We start from the raw sequence: 19,120 nt of genomic DNA, 5'->3' as shown, positions 1-19,120 counted from the left end.
TGCAAGGAGGAAAGGTGCAAGGGGAACATCCCATTTTCTCTCTCTTCCATTTTGGTACGATGAACAAGAAGTCTTCACAAAATCATTCCTCTGCTCAGAGGTGAGACTAGAATTCTGCCTCTAGCATGGCATATGAAAGTCACTTCCATATGAATGGTATTTTTTGGAATGAGTGCTAATACAATGGACATACTAGTCCACACTGCCATTTAGAATGAGGTATAGATTCATTTCATTGTGATCTTAAAAGCAGCTGTATAATAATGGGGGACTTGTTAAGAGTTCAGCTTGAAAGGAGTTGTGTTCTTATCTCTTGAATAACACCTGAAAATGTAACTTTAATAATCTTTTAATGTAATTAAAAACTTGGAAGAGCACTAGAGCAACTGTAAGGCATGTGTGGCATGCATACATACATGCACAGTCACAAGGGAGACACAAAAGATGCCACAGAAGGAATGTGGAGCAAGTTGCAGGGATTCATGGAGAAAGAGGGTAGTGCAAATATGGTAGTGAATCTTGGAAATTAAGGGGGGGGGGGGAAAAGGTAATTGGGAGCTACTGTTCCTCTGGACCTTTTTTCCATTTTGTGCAACAGATCAATAGGAAAGCAACAGATGACAAGAAACCATTGCAGCCAACAGACTGGACTGAAACATAGAAAGATTAGGTTCTCATCTCATCTAGTGTAGTGTTTTCTTTCCTCTGGGTGATTGAGCAAGATCCTATCCCAAGATGTTTATGAAGGGAGGCTCCATTAAAGTGGCATGCTGCTTTAATTCCCATGATATTTTACTGCTTAACTTTGCAATTAAAATATTATTTAAATATATTTTTGTGTGTAATGTGAACTGTTGCCTATAGCTAAATTTTCATCTTATGAGATTAGGATGAGTTTATATGAATAGAAGGCCATTTTCATGGGTATTTCACTTCTGATCATTAATTCAGGTGCGAGTTGGTGAAGTGGGTGGCAATACCCTTGGATTTTTTGACTGTCAGTTTAGTCCAGATGGTTCAATGATAGTCGCTCATGCTTTTCATGGAGCACTACACCTTTGGAAACAGGCTACAGTTAATAAGGTATGTTTTATTATTATTACTATTATAACTTAAAAGAATTACATGTCACTTGAGGTAGTTTCTCTTGTTAATAGACAAGTGTAACAGTACAATGTAAAATTAATGATTGAAATATTCCTCTCTGAATATAATATTCTGTAGGAGTCTCACTCCTGCACAGAAGGGAGGCTGCAGTCTCCCAGGCTCTAAGGCCTGTTGCTTCCCTGTGGGAACCATAAAGTCAGTGGAATAGACTGAACTCCTTTGTGGCTGTGCTTTGTTCAGAAGTGTCAGCTGAACCAATAACAGAAGTTTCTTTTAGATTGGAGCAGTAAATCAGTATTTGTGTCTCTTTGGCCACTCTGAGTTCTAACAATTTGCTCTTTTCAAATGGCAAATTTTTTCTTTCTTAATAAGGACTTTGATACTTTTATTTTTGTTAGAATATGCCAATCAGTCAATTGAAAACTTCTTGCTTCTTTGGTGACTTTTCTAACAGAAAGAATGGACTCCAGAAGTTGTGATTTCAGGACATTTTAACAGTGTAGAAGATGTAAAGTGGGACCCAGAAGGAGAGTTTATCATCAGTGTTGGTTCAGATCAAACTACTAGACTCTTCGCTCCATGGAAAAGAAAACAAGAGACAGAGGTACAATCTCAAAAGATTTTGTGAGCTTGGTAAAGAGGGCTTGTGTGTCCTGAGTTTGGAACAAGTCACCTGACTATAACTCATACCTTAAATTTCCCCAAGCCATGATCTGTTCAAAACTGCTTGTGTAAATGCTTGGTTTTGTCATTCAGCATGTGCTCCTTTCACTTTAAAAACGCTAGTGGCACAGTTTTAGCAATCACATAGCTGTTTAATCCTAAGTTCACCTCTGTGTTACCTTCAGTAAGTGTTCTCCCAGGGTCTTAAAAACCAGGCTGTGCACTAATTCTGAAGAAGGAATACATGACTGATTCTAATAACCATCTATTGTCCTTGTTTAACACTTGGCTAAGCACTGCTGCAGGTAATCATAAAGAAACTCAACTTTGGTTGTGTTTTTTTACACAAGCTTAATCTAAACAAAGTTCTCACGGTATTTTTTACACTACTTTGTTTATGACTCTGACTGTTTTACTGGAATGATATCTGAACTGCATGAGTGCAGTTGGTACCTGTGCAAGCAACTTTTCAGGAAGAATTATTCCTGAATAACTTTGTGTGTTCCAAAATAAGTCTAAATTTTGGTGTGGGAAACCCTGTCTAGGAATGCAAAAGTTCCTGTTTCTAGTTGCTTGTGCATTTTCCTCATCTACAAATACAGCTTTTCGTGGCAGAACAGTACTAATGTTCCATTCAGGAAACTGGCACAAACTATACTGATGGAAGTCATGTAAGTCCCTGTGCAAGCTGTAATATTAGTCGTGGGAGACAAAGGGCAACTATTACAACTGTCTCATCGAAGCTTCTGTAGTGCAGACCAGCACAGGATGTCTGATGTTTTTGGGAGAGTGAATTTGGCATGGGTTCCTTGATTTCCTTCTTCCAGGCCACGCAGAAGTGGTGGCAATCCCAGCTCAAGTGCTAAGCTTTGCCTTGTGTTGTAGGAAGGGCATCTCCAGTTTCCTTCCCTGCCTCTTCCCCTAATCTCCAGTTTGGGGGGGTACAACACCTCTGTGGAAAAGATAGCATGTTGGATTTGACATATGGAAACAAAATCCAGGATTAGCACATGATGTAAGTTGGCAGCATTCAAAAGACTTGTCAATATCATGTTCTCTGTGACCTCCTGGAGTACCACTCTTCATTATGTGTGCTGCGTGCTAAATTTTTATCCTATTTTCTGAAAGAACTGAGCTTTGTATGATTTAGCTATACAGCTGTTCTTGCTGTCCCTGAAACTTTTGAATTAATTGATTTAGCAGAGTGATTGCAGTCTTCCTATCTAAGTTTGGTGTGAACTGAATTATTATACTTCCCCTTCTTGTTCTGACACTGAGCAGCCACCCAGCTAGTTCGACCAGGTGTAAATCCAAGTAGCATTAACACTTGTTGCTGCATGGTGTGTGGGAGAAAGCTATAGTATCCTGTCAGTGGGGTGACGTGGAGGGTTGAGACAGAAATGGATCATTTGACGTGGTGTGTTCAGGACTTTTGAACCATGAAAACCAGGTGTTTAGTTCTGCTGCTCGTGAACTTAGAAAACATAGGCTTTTAAAGTGCCTTGCTTTCTTTACCATACTGAGTTCCACATCTGAAAAATTACAACAGGTGACATTTGATGTTTGTCGTAACAAGACACAATGGATGGTTCAGATATCTGTGAAAAGTTAGTATTACAGCTCAATATTCATGTTTTTCTCTATAAAAAGAGAACTAAGTGTTAAATGCAAATAATTATCCCTTCTTAAAATCTCAATTCTGATATTATGCTGGATTCAAATACCAGAAAGGAGTGATAACAATCAGCTTCAATTTGTCATGGAATTTTGCACCCTGATTTTTCTGGAAGAAGCTTATTGCGTGACTTATGCAGCCCTCTCCTTGTCTGTTTTGGGGTTTGAGTTTTTTGGTTTTTTTCATTCCTGTTATGTGCTGTGTTCTAAAGTATGCAAAGGTGCACCTAGTAAAGGGTAAGAAGGGTTTATTGCACTATTTGTTTGGGGTTTTTTTAAGAATGAATGCTTTTTTTCTCATTGGAAAATAATCAAGCTCTTGTGAAAACATGAGATTTTGTAGGATCTCTCAAATATCCCATTCAGGTTTTATTGGAAGCTTTGACATTTGAAACTCAATTGAGTTTTTAGTGTGATATATGCAGTTTACAGTCAATGTAATCCCTTTCCTTGTGTTTGTATGATATCTAGTACAATGTAAATTCTGTCTTGGCTGCAGTTTTCTAGGCACTGTAATACTAAAGTAGTCTAAATTAATTCTAATTGATTAAATTAATTCTAGTTCTGCTAGTTGTTAACTCAAAAGTGCACACTGTATTTCTTCAACTGAAGTATCATGTAGGAGTAGTAGCAAATGACACATACTAAAAATCTTTTCATGAAAGTGTATTTGCCAGAAAACAAAGGAGGTTTTTTAAGAATCAATTTTTTCATGTGTAGAATAAATGAGATTTTTAGAAAAGCAATTTAAATAATTTAATATCTTTTTTTGCTAATATTATTTGCTTAGTGTGACTATAAAACTAACTTGTCTATCTAATTTCTGGTTAGCTGTTAATTCTGGTTTTCTTGGATTAATACTTGAAGCGTGGATGTGAATATTTCAGGAAACTAGAAAAAAATTAACGCTTCAAATGAAAACACATCTAAAATCATCAGGATTTTCTAGTTGTTTTTCCTATAAGACGCTATTTTGGTTTTGTCAGTTTTTTGCAAAGCTGGTCTCACTAAAACCAAACATTTAAAGAAAGGGGGGAAGTAAGAACCTATAGCCCGCAGACCACAGTGCTGTTGTGCTTTGTGAAAGACATGAAGGAAGCAAGGTATTTATCACTACCTTTCTCAGGTCTTTCAGAGATACAGTTTTGAAAACAGTAAGTAGCATACAATCCTCCTTAAGCAAATTATGTCCTATTCCTAACTGTCTAGCACAAAGAAGTCACAGTAAGTGCAATGTGCCCTTAGTAACAAAGGTAAGCAAATGCCTTAAACATATCTGTGCAGGGGCACAGTTTACTAATTACAGGAATTGTTTGGTGGAAAAATAGGATCTAATTGATGTACGTGAGCATACATCAGTTTTATGAAGGTCAGTAGAAGGTTGCTGTTAACTTTCCTTTATGTTAATAAAGTCAGCAAATAAAGTATTAGTACTTTTTTGGAACTCAAAATCTTGCTGCTTCTCTAGTTAAGAATTGTGTTTTAACTGCGTGTCTGTTCATTTAGGTAACCTGGCATGAAATCGCAAGGCCTCAAGTACATGGATACGACATGCGTTGTCTGGCAATGATCGGCCGGTTTCAGTTTGTGTCAGGAGCAGATGAAAAAGTGCTTCGAGTTTTTCGTGCTCCCAAGAATTTTATAGAGAATTTCAGTAACATCACTGGTATTCCAATGGAGAAACTGTGCTCCCACGTAAGTGTGCTAAAGCAACGCTCCATGAAGACAGCCTTCTTTCATGTAAATAAAATTAATGCTTTAGAAAATGTCAAATTGCACTAAACTCCATAAAAATTCTTCTAATTGTTCTGAAACCCTAACCTTGTTTTTTCTTTCCCTTCTATTTGCTTCTGCATGTGTTATTTCACATGTATTTTTATGGTGGTGTCTTATAAAACAGGTTGTATTTGAAACTAAACAAGACCTAGTGTCTGAAGATTGCAAAGAGTATGGGTAAATTTTAAATCTCAGACCAAGTAGACTAGTGTACACACTTGGTGATTTGAAAGCAAACAATAAAGCCTGGGAATGTGCTTCTCCTTAATTTAAGGGTGTAGTAGTCTTGTCTAGATGTAATTATTGTTCTGTGGTTATGTGTTGTTTTTTTAATTGTATGCTTGGAAATAGCGTAAAGCTTTCAGCACTATTGTTAGTTGTTACATATAAATATTTATAAATATGTACTTGCTCATGCTTTATTTCCTCTTGGCATTGGAAATTTTCTTGAGGCCTTTACATTCCAGTTCTTAGTTGTCGATAAGTATACTTTCCTACTCTGTGGAAAGATAAGACTGGAGAGTTGCCATCCTTTGTTTGCTCCCCATTTGCTTTAAGATCTAATTCTGTTTTTCTCTGCATTCTGTAGAGCAGACCTCATTCAGGATAGTTGCTGCTGTGCAGTGCTTTGAATACTCTTTGCATTTCTGGCTCAAAAGTGGTGTTTTCTGTGCAGCTTCCCAGAGATGGATTATCCTTTGCATTTCATTTAACAATTGAAGTATCTGGGAAAGAAATCTATTCATTTTTGATTGCAGGAAGTTACATAAGTAGCTGTTAGCGCTTTAATTCCGTAAGACTTTGTAAGCATTTGCATTAATGACATTGTACAAATAACATTGTGCTTTTCTAATGCTGGCAGATGTCATTATTTTACTTTAATGTAGACATTCCTTATCAGCTCTTCCTCTGAGTGCTATTTTTTGATTCATGATACCACATGGGCTTTGTTTAAAGAGGAAGGCTTTATGAGCTCTGATGATTCAGCTACTGTTATATAGCTTTATTGAAATTGTTTTCTGTGAATGCTTTTTTTCATTAAAGTGGGTAAGCTTTTTCTTAATTTAGCTCAAACGCCCTCCCCCAAAAAGTACTTAAAACCTAAAAAGCCAGCTTTATATTCAAAAAGGGTTGAATAGGATTATGTTCACTTCAAATCCATGGGATTGTATTATACTTCGGGTTGTAATGAAGAACCATTTTTGTTTTAGAGGCCTTAGACTGGTCTGTGTGTCTCATACATTTTCTCATCAAATTCTGAACATTTAAATAAATAACATAGTATTTTAAGCTGCCACCTAAATTATTAATCCAATTCTGTAAAATGTTCTTTCTTTGAACTTTTCAAAGACACTGTAAGGAAGGGGGTTTACAGCTATTAAATTTAATCTTTTTCCATCTTTGCACAAAGGCCCGCAAGTTCACTTACCCTTTCTAAATTTGGGGGTTTTCCCCCATACCTTTATGGAATTATTTTCTTTCTGATGATTTGTCTTTCCTCTGTGCTGCTCTAAACAGGCAAATACTCCAGCCATATCTCTGTGCTGAGTTGTGTTTGAACTCTCTGTCCACTTTTCCAAAATGCTGTTTTATTATATCACCTCAGAACAGACTATTTCCCAGTCCTATTGTGTTAAAAACTGCAGTGCTCTCAGTTAATTGATTAATTATCATGTATATCCTAGAATAAATAAAATTGTGGAAGAAAACCTGTTATTAGGGATGAAGATGCATGCTTTACAGCATAGGGATTTCTTAAACTGTGGCCTTTGAAATCTGAACCTACAAGACAATCTGTGTATAACCTTCTTCTTTTTTTTTTTTTTTTTTAATAAATTCAGCAATCACCTGATCTTCCAGAAGGTGCAACTGTGCCAGCTTTGGGATTATCCAATAAAGCTGTTTTTGAAGGTATAGCTAATGAGAAATAAAGGTGATGGTGTTTCCTGTGGAAACTGTTTTTTTAAATGATTGTTTTAGCGTACATCTTTTTGTTAGGTCTGTCATTGTAAGCTTGACTGCAAGTTTAGGATCTGGACATAAAATTGTGCAAAGTGTTTATTTCTCTGGTAGCACCTAAATATGGTGCTTAAAAATAAAAAAAAGCACAAGTGAGAATCTTTCCTCCCTTTCTCTGCCTTTGGTTTCTCCCCTAAACATCCCCTAATATCTTGTGCAAACCCCAAAAGCTCTTTCCCTGCTTTCCATATTGTGTCCTGCACCCCTGTAGGAAGTAACCCCACTCAGTCTGCACAGTGCTCCTGAGAGCCTCTCCTGTTGACTGATCTTGATGAGTTTCACATGGATGCTGGGGCTCATTGCTCTCCTGTGATGGGTCTGGGAGTAGCCAGGGCAGGATATTATTAGAATTTTCCCACCTGCCGTTGTTCCTGTGTTTCTTCCGTGCTCAATACCACCCCCCCAGCCCCGAGAAGATTGATGACGTTTAGACAAAAAAAATTAGTGTTCAATACAGTGCTGTGAAAGCTAGGTTCAGCGCTGTTAAAGCAGGACTACCTGCTGCTACTTGTGGTTGCTCTGTAAAATACCTTGACCTCCAAAACTACATTCTGGATTACTTTTCACACTCTCCTCAAATGTTAGCACCTTTGTAGAAGCTTACAGAAGTAATGCTGCTTTGAGGGGGATCAGTCACATTTGCTGTTCCAGTGAAAATAGCCATAAAATCATGCTTTGTGAAAGTATTTGGGAAGGAAGAATTAGCCAGCAGTAACTAAGGTTCTGTTGATAACGGCTGGTGTAGCACCAGATGAATTTCTTGGAGAGGTGGTGGGGATTGCATTGTGGGGGAACAAGGAAGAAGGGACAAACATCTGTCTAGAATGATAAAAATAACTGAGTGGTGTCTTGAGACTGGGGATGGGACTGGTAATCTGGTGTTTAACAAAGTCTCTGGTAAAAATGCACTTATACTGGAATCTACAAATGAGGTCAGACCTGTTTTTTCTCTGCTTAAAGCTTTATCAGAAGGTGTGAATTAAAAAAGGAAGCATTTTAATAAGCTTTGTCTCCAGGGTCTTCAATGGCAATACAGCTAAATTTTCCTAAACCTCCTGTGAGAGAAAAATAGCTTTGTCGTACTTGAAGTAACTTGTAAAATGTGTTCTGGCAAAAACTCTTTTTTCTGATTTCTCATGAGTCCTTCCACAGAGAAGGGGAACAAAACTTCCTTCTCCTAGAGTACAGTCACACAGAGAAAAACTAATTTCCATTGATTTCACGTGGCACAGCCAGAAGCAGCACTATGAGTAGAAAAGCTGTCAAATTTTCCTGCATTGTCCACCATTGCCCACCCAATGCGGTCAGCACTGATGGCTTAGGTTAAAGCCCCACAGACCTCTCTTCTTGCTTATTCTGCAGAGGAATCTGCAGAGGGAAATGCTAATTTCATTTTCAAGGGGAGGGAAGGTAGGATGAATGAGAAGGTCTTTCTGTTTTGCTTCTTCTATACCTGCTTTTTTAAACTGCCATATTTGAAATGTGCATTTGGCAAAAAGTTAAAGTTCTGTCTGAGAGCAACTGTTCCCCAACTCTGTACCTTTTTCTTAAATAACACCATCAAAGTGAAGGACAGAGTTGAATTTTAACTTAAAATTAACTGGAGTAGTTTCAGTTGCTTCTGGTACTTTTGCCTAAAGCTAAGGACTGATCCCTTGGCAGTTTTGCTGAAGTTTGCAAATTGTGGATATACTTCTGCAACTATGGCTTTTCATTTAGGGGTCTACATTAAATTTAGGAATTCATCACTTGTATCTCAGATTTGTGCCTTAAACATTTTCAAATGCAGAAGGAAAGGTTTAATGTTGGGGAAGCACAGGTTCAACTGGTGACTGCTGCTTTCCGGTAAATGAAAGTCTCTTTAAGGATCATCTAAAAGACTGCTGATGGAGAGAGGTCAGTCTCAGAATGGAATTAGTCCAGAGGTTAAATTCCTCCCCCCTTCTCTCTTCTCCTCTTCATTCACATGTGCATTAAAATAACTAGATTCTAATATTCATATTATTGTAACTCTGGAAGCAGAGAAACCTAATTTTAGTTACTTGTATTGTAAAAACAATAGATTTTTTTACTTGTATAATAAGAGCTCATATTTTCCCTCTTGTCAAGTACGTTCTCTCTCGCTAACAAAGTCCTTACTTTGAATAGGAGATATGGCTGTTCAACCAGCTGAGGATGAAGAAACATTTAATACCATTTCGAATCAGTATCCTGAGATTTATTTTCAACCCTTGATCCTTACAGGTATGAGGCTGATTTCTATTGTATGAAATAGAGAATTAGGGTCATTGGGTCTTATTAAATCTTATTTAGCTGATTTTAGATTATTTAGTACCATATTTGAGTATGTTGTACAAATGTCTTTCAGAACCTCCCCCGGAGGATCACTTACTGCAGAATACCTTGTGGCCTGAAATTCAGAAGTTGTAAGTTTTATCTTTCTTTTTTTTTTGTTTAATTTGCAAAATTTCCAGAAAGCTATTGCTACATGTTAATGTACTCTGGTCTTGTAACTCTTCCTATTTTACTACCTGATTTGGCTTCATGTGTACTGTACTGCTTGTAAAATAAATAAATTATATGTATATAAAAATTAGGAAACAATGCAGAAAATGGCAGTTAGGACCGATGTGTCACAAAATTTTATTTCACTAGTTGTTTCTGTCCCAGTGAAATATGTGTTTTTTAGCACAAAGCTATTCTTTTGAATTTGTAATTATCAGACTTTCGTTGTCCCTTTGGACGTTTGTCTCCTGAAGGTCTGTTTAGGGCACTGATCCCTGTTTTTTTCCTCCTTGTTCCAAGAGAACAGTACTGTTTCTGGTGTGCTGTAAGGAACTGTGGCACGTTTTCATGGTCTTACCTGTGCTTCGGAATGTCATGGTCCTCTTTCCATGCTGCAGCCTTTGTGTCTGTCCACTCAGCACATCTGCTTAAAACCTTGTCTGTGCTGAAGATCTCTCTGTGTAAGGAGTTCTCTCCTTCTTTCCACTTTATGGTGCAGACCTGCAGATCAAGTTTGTCTTTCTGGTATGGAAGTAAAGTCTGAGACATCAAATCAAAAGCTTCCATCTAAAGCCTAACAGAGTTGTAAGATGCAATAGATGGAAGCAGCAGCCAGAATAGCATGTGTCTAGCGGCAGAGCGAAGTGATGATGTTGAGTAAGATGGTTACAAACCCTGTTTGGGTATTCAATGCTGACAAGGGGACTGTGGGTTGCAAAGATAATAGGGTTATGTGGTCATGACAATAATTGTTTTGAGGTTGCAGTGTTTTAGAATTCTTCAGCTGTGTTTTGTTCCTTTGTTTCTGAGATTCACAACGATTTGCAAAGAAAGGTTGTCACCTTATTCGTTCCCTAAGGATCCCAGTAACATTAGGCTACGCTTTCACAATCTTCAAAGTTTTAGTATCAGTCTTCAAAGTACAGCACAAAGAAATGAATTGTCTCAAACTCCTGTGGGTTCATTTATCTGAATCTCCTGGAAGATTTCAGGCAAGAACAAGAGGAATGTTGAGCCTTTGCTGATGATTACAGCTACCTTTATACATTACCAGTTTTGTGACTTCAGGTGGGGTGACAGGAAATAAAAAACTTTGGGAAAACAGTTTGCAGGTTGCTTTTATTTGACCAAGTGGGAGGTTTTGTGGGAGCTCATCTTTACCTTCAACTGGGCAGTTAATCTTCTTTGTATGCTTTTAAGCTCTTTCATTGTGTTTGTACTCAGAAGTGCTTCTGAGAGGGAAGCTGGTGGGTATTAGACTGTATCTACACGTTTCGTAATTTCCAACCGTTACATTAAATGCTTCTCTTGTGCTTGCTATAGCCACTAATGCACCCACTCACGTAAGTGGTTTGATGAGGGCTCTTTAAGTAGTGAAAAGGAGCCAAGGCCAAAATTTTTCTTCATTTGCCTTTGACATTTCTCAAAGTCTAGCGAGACATTAATCTTTGATATTCTGCTACAGGAATACTGCCTATCTGCTTTTATATCCTACATTCATTAAAATAACTGCATTTTATGATGGTCTTCAGGTGACTTATCTGAGCAATTTTTCCTGTTTTTAGAGACACTGCTAATGATAGGGATTCTTTTATGCAAGGGCAACAAGATGTAAAGCATTCATAGACTTTCTTTTTTTTTTCTGAGGATAATCTTGAAAGAAGTAACATGAAATCACATAATGTGGATTTCAAGTTGCCATAGCAGCAGAAAAACAGTGTGAGGGGCTGACTAGCTAAAAATAGCTTGTTTGTCACTGACATTTGTGTATTCCCAGCTCTAACTCAACACCGAATTTTGAAGGATTAGTGTTGGGTTTTGAAAAGTGTTTGCTTGAGTAGGTTTTAGTACGAAGAACTTGCTGAATTTTTTACATAATCTAACAACTTTAAAATAAAAATATGCTAAATCCTGTGAGAGTATGCTAATCTTTATCTTCTTGGAAAATTACCATAGAGAGTTTATATGCAGCAGGCTGAGATTAAAGCTTAAGTGTTGACATAAATATATAAGTTTATATGTATGTACATTTCATGTAATACACTTGGAAGTCTTGAGAGATCCTTTTTGACACTAGAAAATTACTGTAATCATTTGTCTGGACACCTTGAAAGTCCAGCCGGTTTACCTGTGCATAGAAAGCTGCTATGAATTGTACATTGCTAAGGCAATATCACTTGTGGTTGAAAATATAATTTCATTATTCATTCATGCAGTTGCTTCTCTCCATTGTGAACCTTTTTTTGGTGGTGTACTACATAATGAGGGGGTTGGATTGCATGTATAGGGGCAGGGGACGGGGTTGTGCTGGAGCCTCTGTACTTGCAAGGCTCATACACTCTTGTAAACAGCATCTCCTATTGCCACTAACTTTATTCGCTTTACTGGAGACTGCACTGGGCTATACAGGCTGTCGGTCTGACCTACGATAGTCCTGCTCATATGGCTTTGCAAAAGACAGTATTTTAGGTTTTATTTTAACTTAAAGAGAAAGATTACATTTCAGTGCTTCTATTTAGCAAGAACAAAGTTGCATGCAGTAGCTGAAAATGTTTCTGTCAAGTGCTCTTCAATACTACAGTTAGGAGATAAAACCAAAGTAACTGAGGACTTGTTTCACAAGCTGTTCCACATGTTATTTTTCCTGCATGGAATTTCGGGAAATTTATGGTTTTCATGAAATAAATACATTTCAGTTTTAGAAACTTGACTTTCAATGGTTTTCACTAAAAAATAGTCTCCAGAAATATGCTGTAAAAGTAAGCATTATGATAAAACTTCTGCTGGTGACAGAGTAAGGGGAAGACACGCAATAATACCTTCATCATTATAAGGTACAATCAAATTTGCAAATTAACATTCCAATTAAGTGCAGCCACCAGTCCCTCTCCCCCCTGAAGGTCCAGGCACAGTTACTCTTCACAAAAAGGCAGTGCATCCCCAATCTTCAGACAGGAGTGTGGGTGTCTGCCTATGGAATATGCCCAGCAGCGACTCTTCTGGACTCCATTCAACAGATACAGACAGTAATTTGTCATTTAAACAGATGGCTGTTTTGGCTGCAAGTGAAATCCCATGAACATCAATCCCATATAAGAACTTCTTTGCAACACTGCTGACCAAAGGAGTTTATTAAAAGAGCTGCCCATCTCTTCAGAGCTAGGAATCAAAGGAACCCCACCCGCAACTGGTATTTAGCTGATATTTGTCCACTGTTTATAGATTCCATCTCCAATTTTATCCTACCTCTAGTCTGTTTTGTGACTGATTTGAATTTGTGTTAGCCTGTGTGGCATTTCTGCTTATTAGTTAAATCCCAGTCCAGAAATGTGAGCTTGAATTCCAGTAGAACTTGTGCAAAGACTGATTAAAAATGTATTTCTGGAGGAAGATAGAAGTTTTGGGTTTTTTACAGTGTTGTTTTCCTTTTCCAACATGATTCTTGTCCTCTAGTTCAGAAGTCTTCTTTTGGTATTTCACAGAACAGGCATCCTTTGGCTGGGTGTTTGGTGTATTTCTTTGGTGATCTTCAAAATATGCGGCTTCTGATTTTTATTGGTAGCGTTAAAATTGCTTTACAAGAAATAAGAATACATTAAATCCTACTTTAGTCTGCTTTGTTAATCATTAGTGTAGCTTCTGCAGTGCTGATGCTTTAGGACTATGGAATGGGCTGGAGATATTGTTCTGTAGTCAGTTCCTCAATGTGAAAGAATTTATGCACATGTTTATATTGAATGCTGAACATTATTAGGAATTGTTTGGGATGTAGTACTGAAACAGTGGTGGGAAGTTCTTGGCAGGTGCCTTTCATTTTTGCAAAGGGATTTAAATCAAAGTAAGAACCTTGATACGTACTGCAAAAATGACTGTAACGTGTTAAATATCTTTTCACATTCATTTCAGATATGGGCATGGATATGAAATTTTTTCTGTTGCTTGCAATAATTCAAACACTGTAATTGCCTCAGCATGTAAGGTAAGAAAAGATTCTAGCACCATCTAGTGAAAAGTGCCACCAGATTTCTAGGGCTGACAGCAGGAGTCAGAATTCAGTTTGGGCTAAATTCTGTTCTTTCACTTAAAAGTGAAAGATTTTGTACAGATGACAGTTGCCTTGCAAAGGTGAGACTGAATGCAGATAAGCTATTATTAGTAAATTACATATGATTCATTTGAAGATATTAATAAGATAAATTCTAACAAATACAGGTATAAAACATTTTCTCTCTGATATATTGTCAGCGTTAGTAGAAATTAGTAGTGAAACAATCTTGAAACTTCCCAGAGGAAAGCTGATTCTAACTTGATTACAAGCCTTAAAACAAGCCCCCTAACTTCTTAGTATTTTGAAATGTGTGATTTTTATATTTGCTTTCATTCTCACTGATATTTTGCTCATTAATACAGGCTTCAAAAAAAGAACATGCAGCAATTATTTTGTGGAGCGCTACTTCTTGGAAGAAATTGCAGAGTTTGTCATTTCACAATCTGACTGTTACTCAGCTGGCATTTTCTCCTAATGACAAATTTTTATTAGCTGTTTCTAGAGACAGGAATTGGTCACTGTGGAGGAAACAAGACTCATCAGAGTCAGGTAAGATATGTAAAGTGGATATACACATTTGAAGACTTTGTGGTTTGTTCAATATTTTTGGCTTCAAAATATTTGAAAGAGAATTGGTAAAATATTTTAATGGCCATTTTCCTTATAACGTTAAGAATTAAGAGTGTTGTAGGCTCCTGTGGCTTTAGGAAATGCAATTAATGGTGTACAGGAAAGCTAGAAAGGTAATTAAAAAGTGGAGAAGAATATAAGCAGGCCTTAAATGCTGTTTGATTGATGGATGTAATGAAGTCTGCTATTTGTCCTCCTGCCTTCTGCTTGTGATTGTATGTTTCAGATTTACTGAAATCAAGTATACATGCTGGAGTGTAATGCCTGAACATCAAATTGGTATTCTGTCAAGGAAAACCTTCGTCTCGGTGATCTGTGCAAGGCAGGGCTGGAAGGTTCCTTGCTATACCCGTGTCCTGCATAGAGCTGCCTTGTCCCTGTTTGCAGGACATGACACTTTGAGACTCTTGACAGGATTAATCTCTATCTTTGGTGTGGCTTTCTGATAATCCTACACAATTGATTAATTTGACTAGGACTGGCTCTGTCTGGAAAAAGAGCTGATAGTAAAGATTCCGTTGACTTTCTCATTAAGACTTTGAGCCTTACAAAATCATGAGGAGATTGCTATTGAACCCTTTAATGGATTCCTAGGACAGATGCTTGTGCTGAAAACATTTATCGTTGCACTGTTGGCTTAGTAGCACAAAAACACTACTATAGTAGTTTTCCTAGAGACTTGGCAGTGAGTTTTGGCCCCTTCAGACAGTATCCAGTTGTATCCTGGCTTGAGATTTCTGTTCTATTCAGACTTCTATTCTAAAGCTTGGCATATTGTCCACAGTAGTTACACAATGTTTCAGGATAAGGAGTATGAATTCTCATAGGAAGTAGGGGAAATCCTCTTTTCATCTGTTCATCAATAACTTTTCTGTCTACAAAGAACATCATTATCAGTATAAAGCAAAACTGCTGGTATTGGCATCCCAAGAAGTGGTTATTCAAAGTCTATGCTCCAAAATGACAGCCTTTTCTACTTAGGCAAAGCATTCCCATTTGCTGATCTGCTGATCAGACTTATTGCCTGATTGTATGCATATTGAAATGGCAGCCTGTCTCTTTGGGAACAGATTAATCTTTACAATTAGATTATTACAATTTGAGCTCTTGGGGCTTTACTGGTAAATAGGAACTGTAGTGAAGTTATTTGGGATATGTGTACACATGGTAAATGTTGCACTATACTAAAACTTTTGAAGTCAGTGTTCTTATGGAAAATTTGTATAGAAAAGAACCTGAAGGTCTTGTACTTGGACTAAAATTCTTCTGAAACAGATATGTGTGCAAAAGATCAAACTGTTCCTACTGTTTTAGTGCTGTAAGGGCTGACTAATACAGTCTTGAACAGTTGCTAATTGTCATTGTGATAAGTGTTGGAAAAAAAATATTTATGTGGAGCTAAGTATTCCCAGTTGCTTTAAAGATCAGTGGAATAAAGTCCAAGTATTCCTGCAGTTCTTACATAGAGTTAAGTAAGGGTGACAATTACTTTTAATATGTTAAGCAGTGGGAGCAAGGGTTTCCCTCCCTATGTTTTATTCCAGGACCAGTCTTCAGTTGCTGTGCATACACAGACAAAAATACAGCTGTTCACAGTCGAATCATTTGGTCTTGTGATTGGACACCAGACAGCAAGTATTTTATTACTGGCAGTCGGGACAAAAAGGTATTTAATATAAAAGTAATTTTAAAAACCCAGAACTATTTTAAGTGTATTTTAGATTAGCAAATGCTGTGTTCTAATGAGCCCATATTCTATAAATACACAAAAAGCTTATTGTGTGTATTACCAGAGAAATCAGTGAGACTTTCATATGCCAAATAAAGTGCTTGAATATGTATATACAATACTGTGGTCTGCCAGTTGGACTTTCTCCCTTTTTTCATACAATAATACAAGCATATGTCACATAACTCTTATGGGTCTCAAAGTTTTTCTTTAACTTTCATAACAGAATCTGTTTTTGTTGTCAGTATCTTTAATGAAATCAGACAGACTGTCTAAAAAGTTGAATCTTTGTAGATAGACATTGTTTACTATTTTCGGGGTCATCCACTTTGTTCTGTGCCCTGGAAGTATTTTAACTAAGTTATTCCTTATGTTTTTGTAAATGCATTTACAAAAAGATTAAAGTGAAAATTCCTAGACGATTCTCTTTCTTACAGGTCATTATCTGGGGCCAGTGCAATTTATTTGTGACCACTGAAGGGAATATGTTGGATTCAATCAAGCCTTGTTCAACGGTACTGGATGCCGGGGATTCTGTTACTGCTGTTAGTATCAGCCATGTGCTTACTCCTGATGGAAGGTATTGCTGTTTTTCTGTAATGCCATTTTGTGTTTAATTTGAAATTAGTATTTTTTCCCCTTTAGTGAGTTCTCTGTGGCTAAACAGCTCCTAAAATCTACCTGTCAAATATTTTGACCATTCTTTGACTGAACAACCTCTACTTTTTCTTTCTTAGCCTTCTTTTCAGGTGTATGATGACTTCTCCAAACAGTGTAACAAGAAAAAAAAAGGGGGGGGGGGGGTGAGTGTCATGAACACACCTGAAACATTCATTCCTCCAACAATATTGACTGATCTGATGTTGTAATAACCTCCTTATTTTTTTCCTAACCAAATATATTTTGCAGGCTTCTGCTGTGCTCATTTTTTATGAAGAAGCTTTGATTTAAATTGTGATTTTATTTTTTTTTCATGGAAAAGTAAATACTGATTTGAAGGGCAAGGTGCAACACAGTGTTTGAGTGCTAGTTCTTCCTAGCTTGCATTATTGCCGGCTTCACTGACCTGCCTACTGTAATCTCTTTCAGAACTAATGCAGTTATTCTCTTGATAGATATATTGTTGCAGTAGGCTTAGAGAATGGAAAGATTATCTTGTACACATGGAAGCAGAGTGGGCAAGAACCAGCACTAGCTGATTGGACTATGTGTGTTGAGATGGATAACAGGTATGTCTTTTGAAGTAAGTTAGGAGCAAGGAAATACTATTCTTGAGGAGTTCTGTTTTTATAGTATAAAATTACATGAAACTGCTTTATTTGTTTATCAAAAATTATTATCCTTTTAGGAAAAAGTTGATCTCTGAAAGTCTAAAGATGTTTTTGAGCAAAACCTAGAAATAAAAATGTTAGTTATTTAGATTTCTTAAAAAAACCAGCAAACCCCAATGAAAACCAAGGGGGGGGGTTAAACCCCCAAATACTTCATGCTATGCAAATGCTTTGAGAAGTATTACCCTTTGTTGGCCCCACCAAAAAAAAAAAAAAAAAAAAAAAAAAAGCTTTGTAATCTTTATTACCTTTAGCCATAAAATAAGATGATAGAAAACACTGAAGAGCAGGGGAAAAAAAATCACTGTCTATATATATTCAGCAAAACTTTCTGGAGTGGATGACAGCAAGCTTTTGAGAGCAGCTTCTAGCAGAAACCAAAGGAATGATAAGCTATATGTGGTGCTGCTGTGGTGACAGCTAGAGAAACTCTCTGTAGAGAGACTTTGAATGTTTTACTTGAATCACTCTCATAGATTTTTCTTTCACATACTGGCATTGCTAGTACCAGAAATGAAAGTTGATGGTGACTTTGGCCTGTGTGTGCTTGAAGTGAATTGGAAAGAGACGCCAGATAACAGGAAATCGCAGGCTAAAAGCCAGAAGCCTGTCATATCTCAGTAATTGAGATGGTAGACCTGCAGCTTAATGTGGTAAAACTTGAAATCAATAGCTGTATAAATTATTGATGAGTGAGAGGGTAGAATGTCGTTCGTGTTAATGGCCCTACATATTTTAAGAACTTAATACCTGCTGGTTGTCACAAGTCAGTTTTTCCTCAGTTGGTAGTGTTAACAGAAGAGTACTAATTATATAAATGTTGATGTTTACACTCACATGCCCAACTGTGTTTGACATTTTGCAGTTAATGTATGGCTTTCTTTTCGTTGCAGCCGAAGTCATGCTCTTGCTGTGAAACGTTTATGTTGGAGACATCATGCAGGCAGAGCTGGACATAATGATCAGAACAGCAGTGAGTGGTTGCAGCTTGCAAGTTGTGGAGCTGATCACTGTGTTAAGATATTCAATGTCAACAGATTTGCTCTTTAGCAAAGAGAGCAGGCCTATCTGTGCAAAACAGATTCACAACATTTTATTTCAGCTTTTAGCCATTTTGATTGTTGATTTTTCTGTTTTCTGCTATGGAAAGTGAAACATCTGACATGTAACTTAATAAAGCAACTTTTGTGGTAGTTTGAAATGTCAAATATTTTTCTAATTCTGCAGTTCCAGGAGTATGAAGTATTTTACATGTTTTGGTTGGTGGATATCGTGAACTGAGGGACGGGAGGTGGGGTAGGTCATGGGAGAAGGATAATGAGACAGCTTTGTTCCCTGTGACTCCAAGGGTAGGTGGGAAGCTGCCAGTACTTGGGTTCTTCTGGGCTTGGGATTGCAAGTGGAGTACTGAATTTTTTTGAACTCTTTATTGCTATTAAACTTAACTGTCAGTTGGCCCGCCACTGCTTTCTCTGATTGCCTGCCTTCTGAATGTATATTGCAGCCCTGGTCTGAGTCTTAGACTGCCTCACTTTAGAAGGAGTAATTTGTGTTTTCACGCTTGGACAGGCCTGCTTGGTTTTATTCCTTTCTTCTGCTGTGCAGAGTGCTGGGCTCATGCTTCTTGGTCACGTAGGG

The 19,120-nt window shown here is 37.3% G+C and overlaps 1 protein-coding gene across 1 annotated transcript in view; it reads left to right on the top strand.

Annotated features, from left to right (window-relative positions):
* Positions 1 to 18,683, top strand: part of ELP2 (elongator acetyltransferase complex subunit 2) — a 39,304-nt gene extending 20,621 nt beyond the window's left edge. Inside the window, exons 11-22 of the mRNA XM_069778776.1 lie at positions 952 to 1,083; positions 1,562 to 1,711; positions 4,951 to 5,139; positions 7,062 to 7,131; positions 9,388 to 9,483; positions 9,608 to 9,665; positions 13,651 to 13,723; positions 14,155 to 14,341; positions 15,967 to 16,088; positions 16,589 to 16,731; positions 17,267 to 17,380; positions 18,376 to 18,683. Of these exons, the coding sequence (XP_069634877.1) occupies positions 952 to 1,083; positions 1,562 to 1,711; positions 4,951 to 5,139; positions 7,062 to 7,131; positions 9,388 to 9,483; positions 9,608 to 9,665; positions 13,651 to 13,723; positions 14,155 to 14,341; positions 15,967 to 16,088; positions 16,589 to 16,731; positions 17,267 to 17,380; positions 18,376 to 18,532 (1,491 nt within the window). The 3' untranslated portion in view covers positions 18,533 to 18,683. The remainder of the gene's footprint in view (positions 1 to 951; positions 1,084 to 1,561; positions 1,712 to 4,950; positions 5,140 to 7,061; positions 7,132 to 9,387; positions 9,484 to 9,607; positions 9,666 to 13,650; positions 13,724 to 14,154; positions 14,342 to 15,966; positions 16,089 to 16,588; positions 16,732 to 17,266; positions 17,381 to 18,375) is intronic.
* The last annotated feature ends 437 nt before the right edge of the window (positions 18,684 to 19,120 follow it).

Source organism: Haliaeetus albicilla, chromosome 3, assembly GCF_947461875.1.
Source record: "Haliaeetus albicilla chromosome 3, bHalAlb1.1, whole genome shotgun sequence".
Taxonomy (NCBI): Eukaryota; Metazoa; Chordata; class Aves; order Accipitriformes; family Accipitridae; genus Haliaeetus; species Haliaeetus albicilla.
The sequence above is the reverse complement of the archived record's forward strand: the minus strand, read 5'-3'. Positions and strand labels throughout refer to the sequence as shown.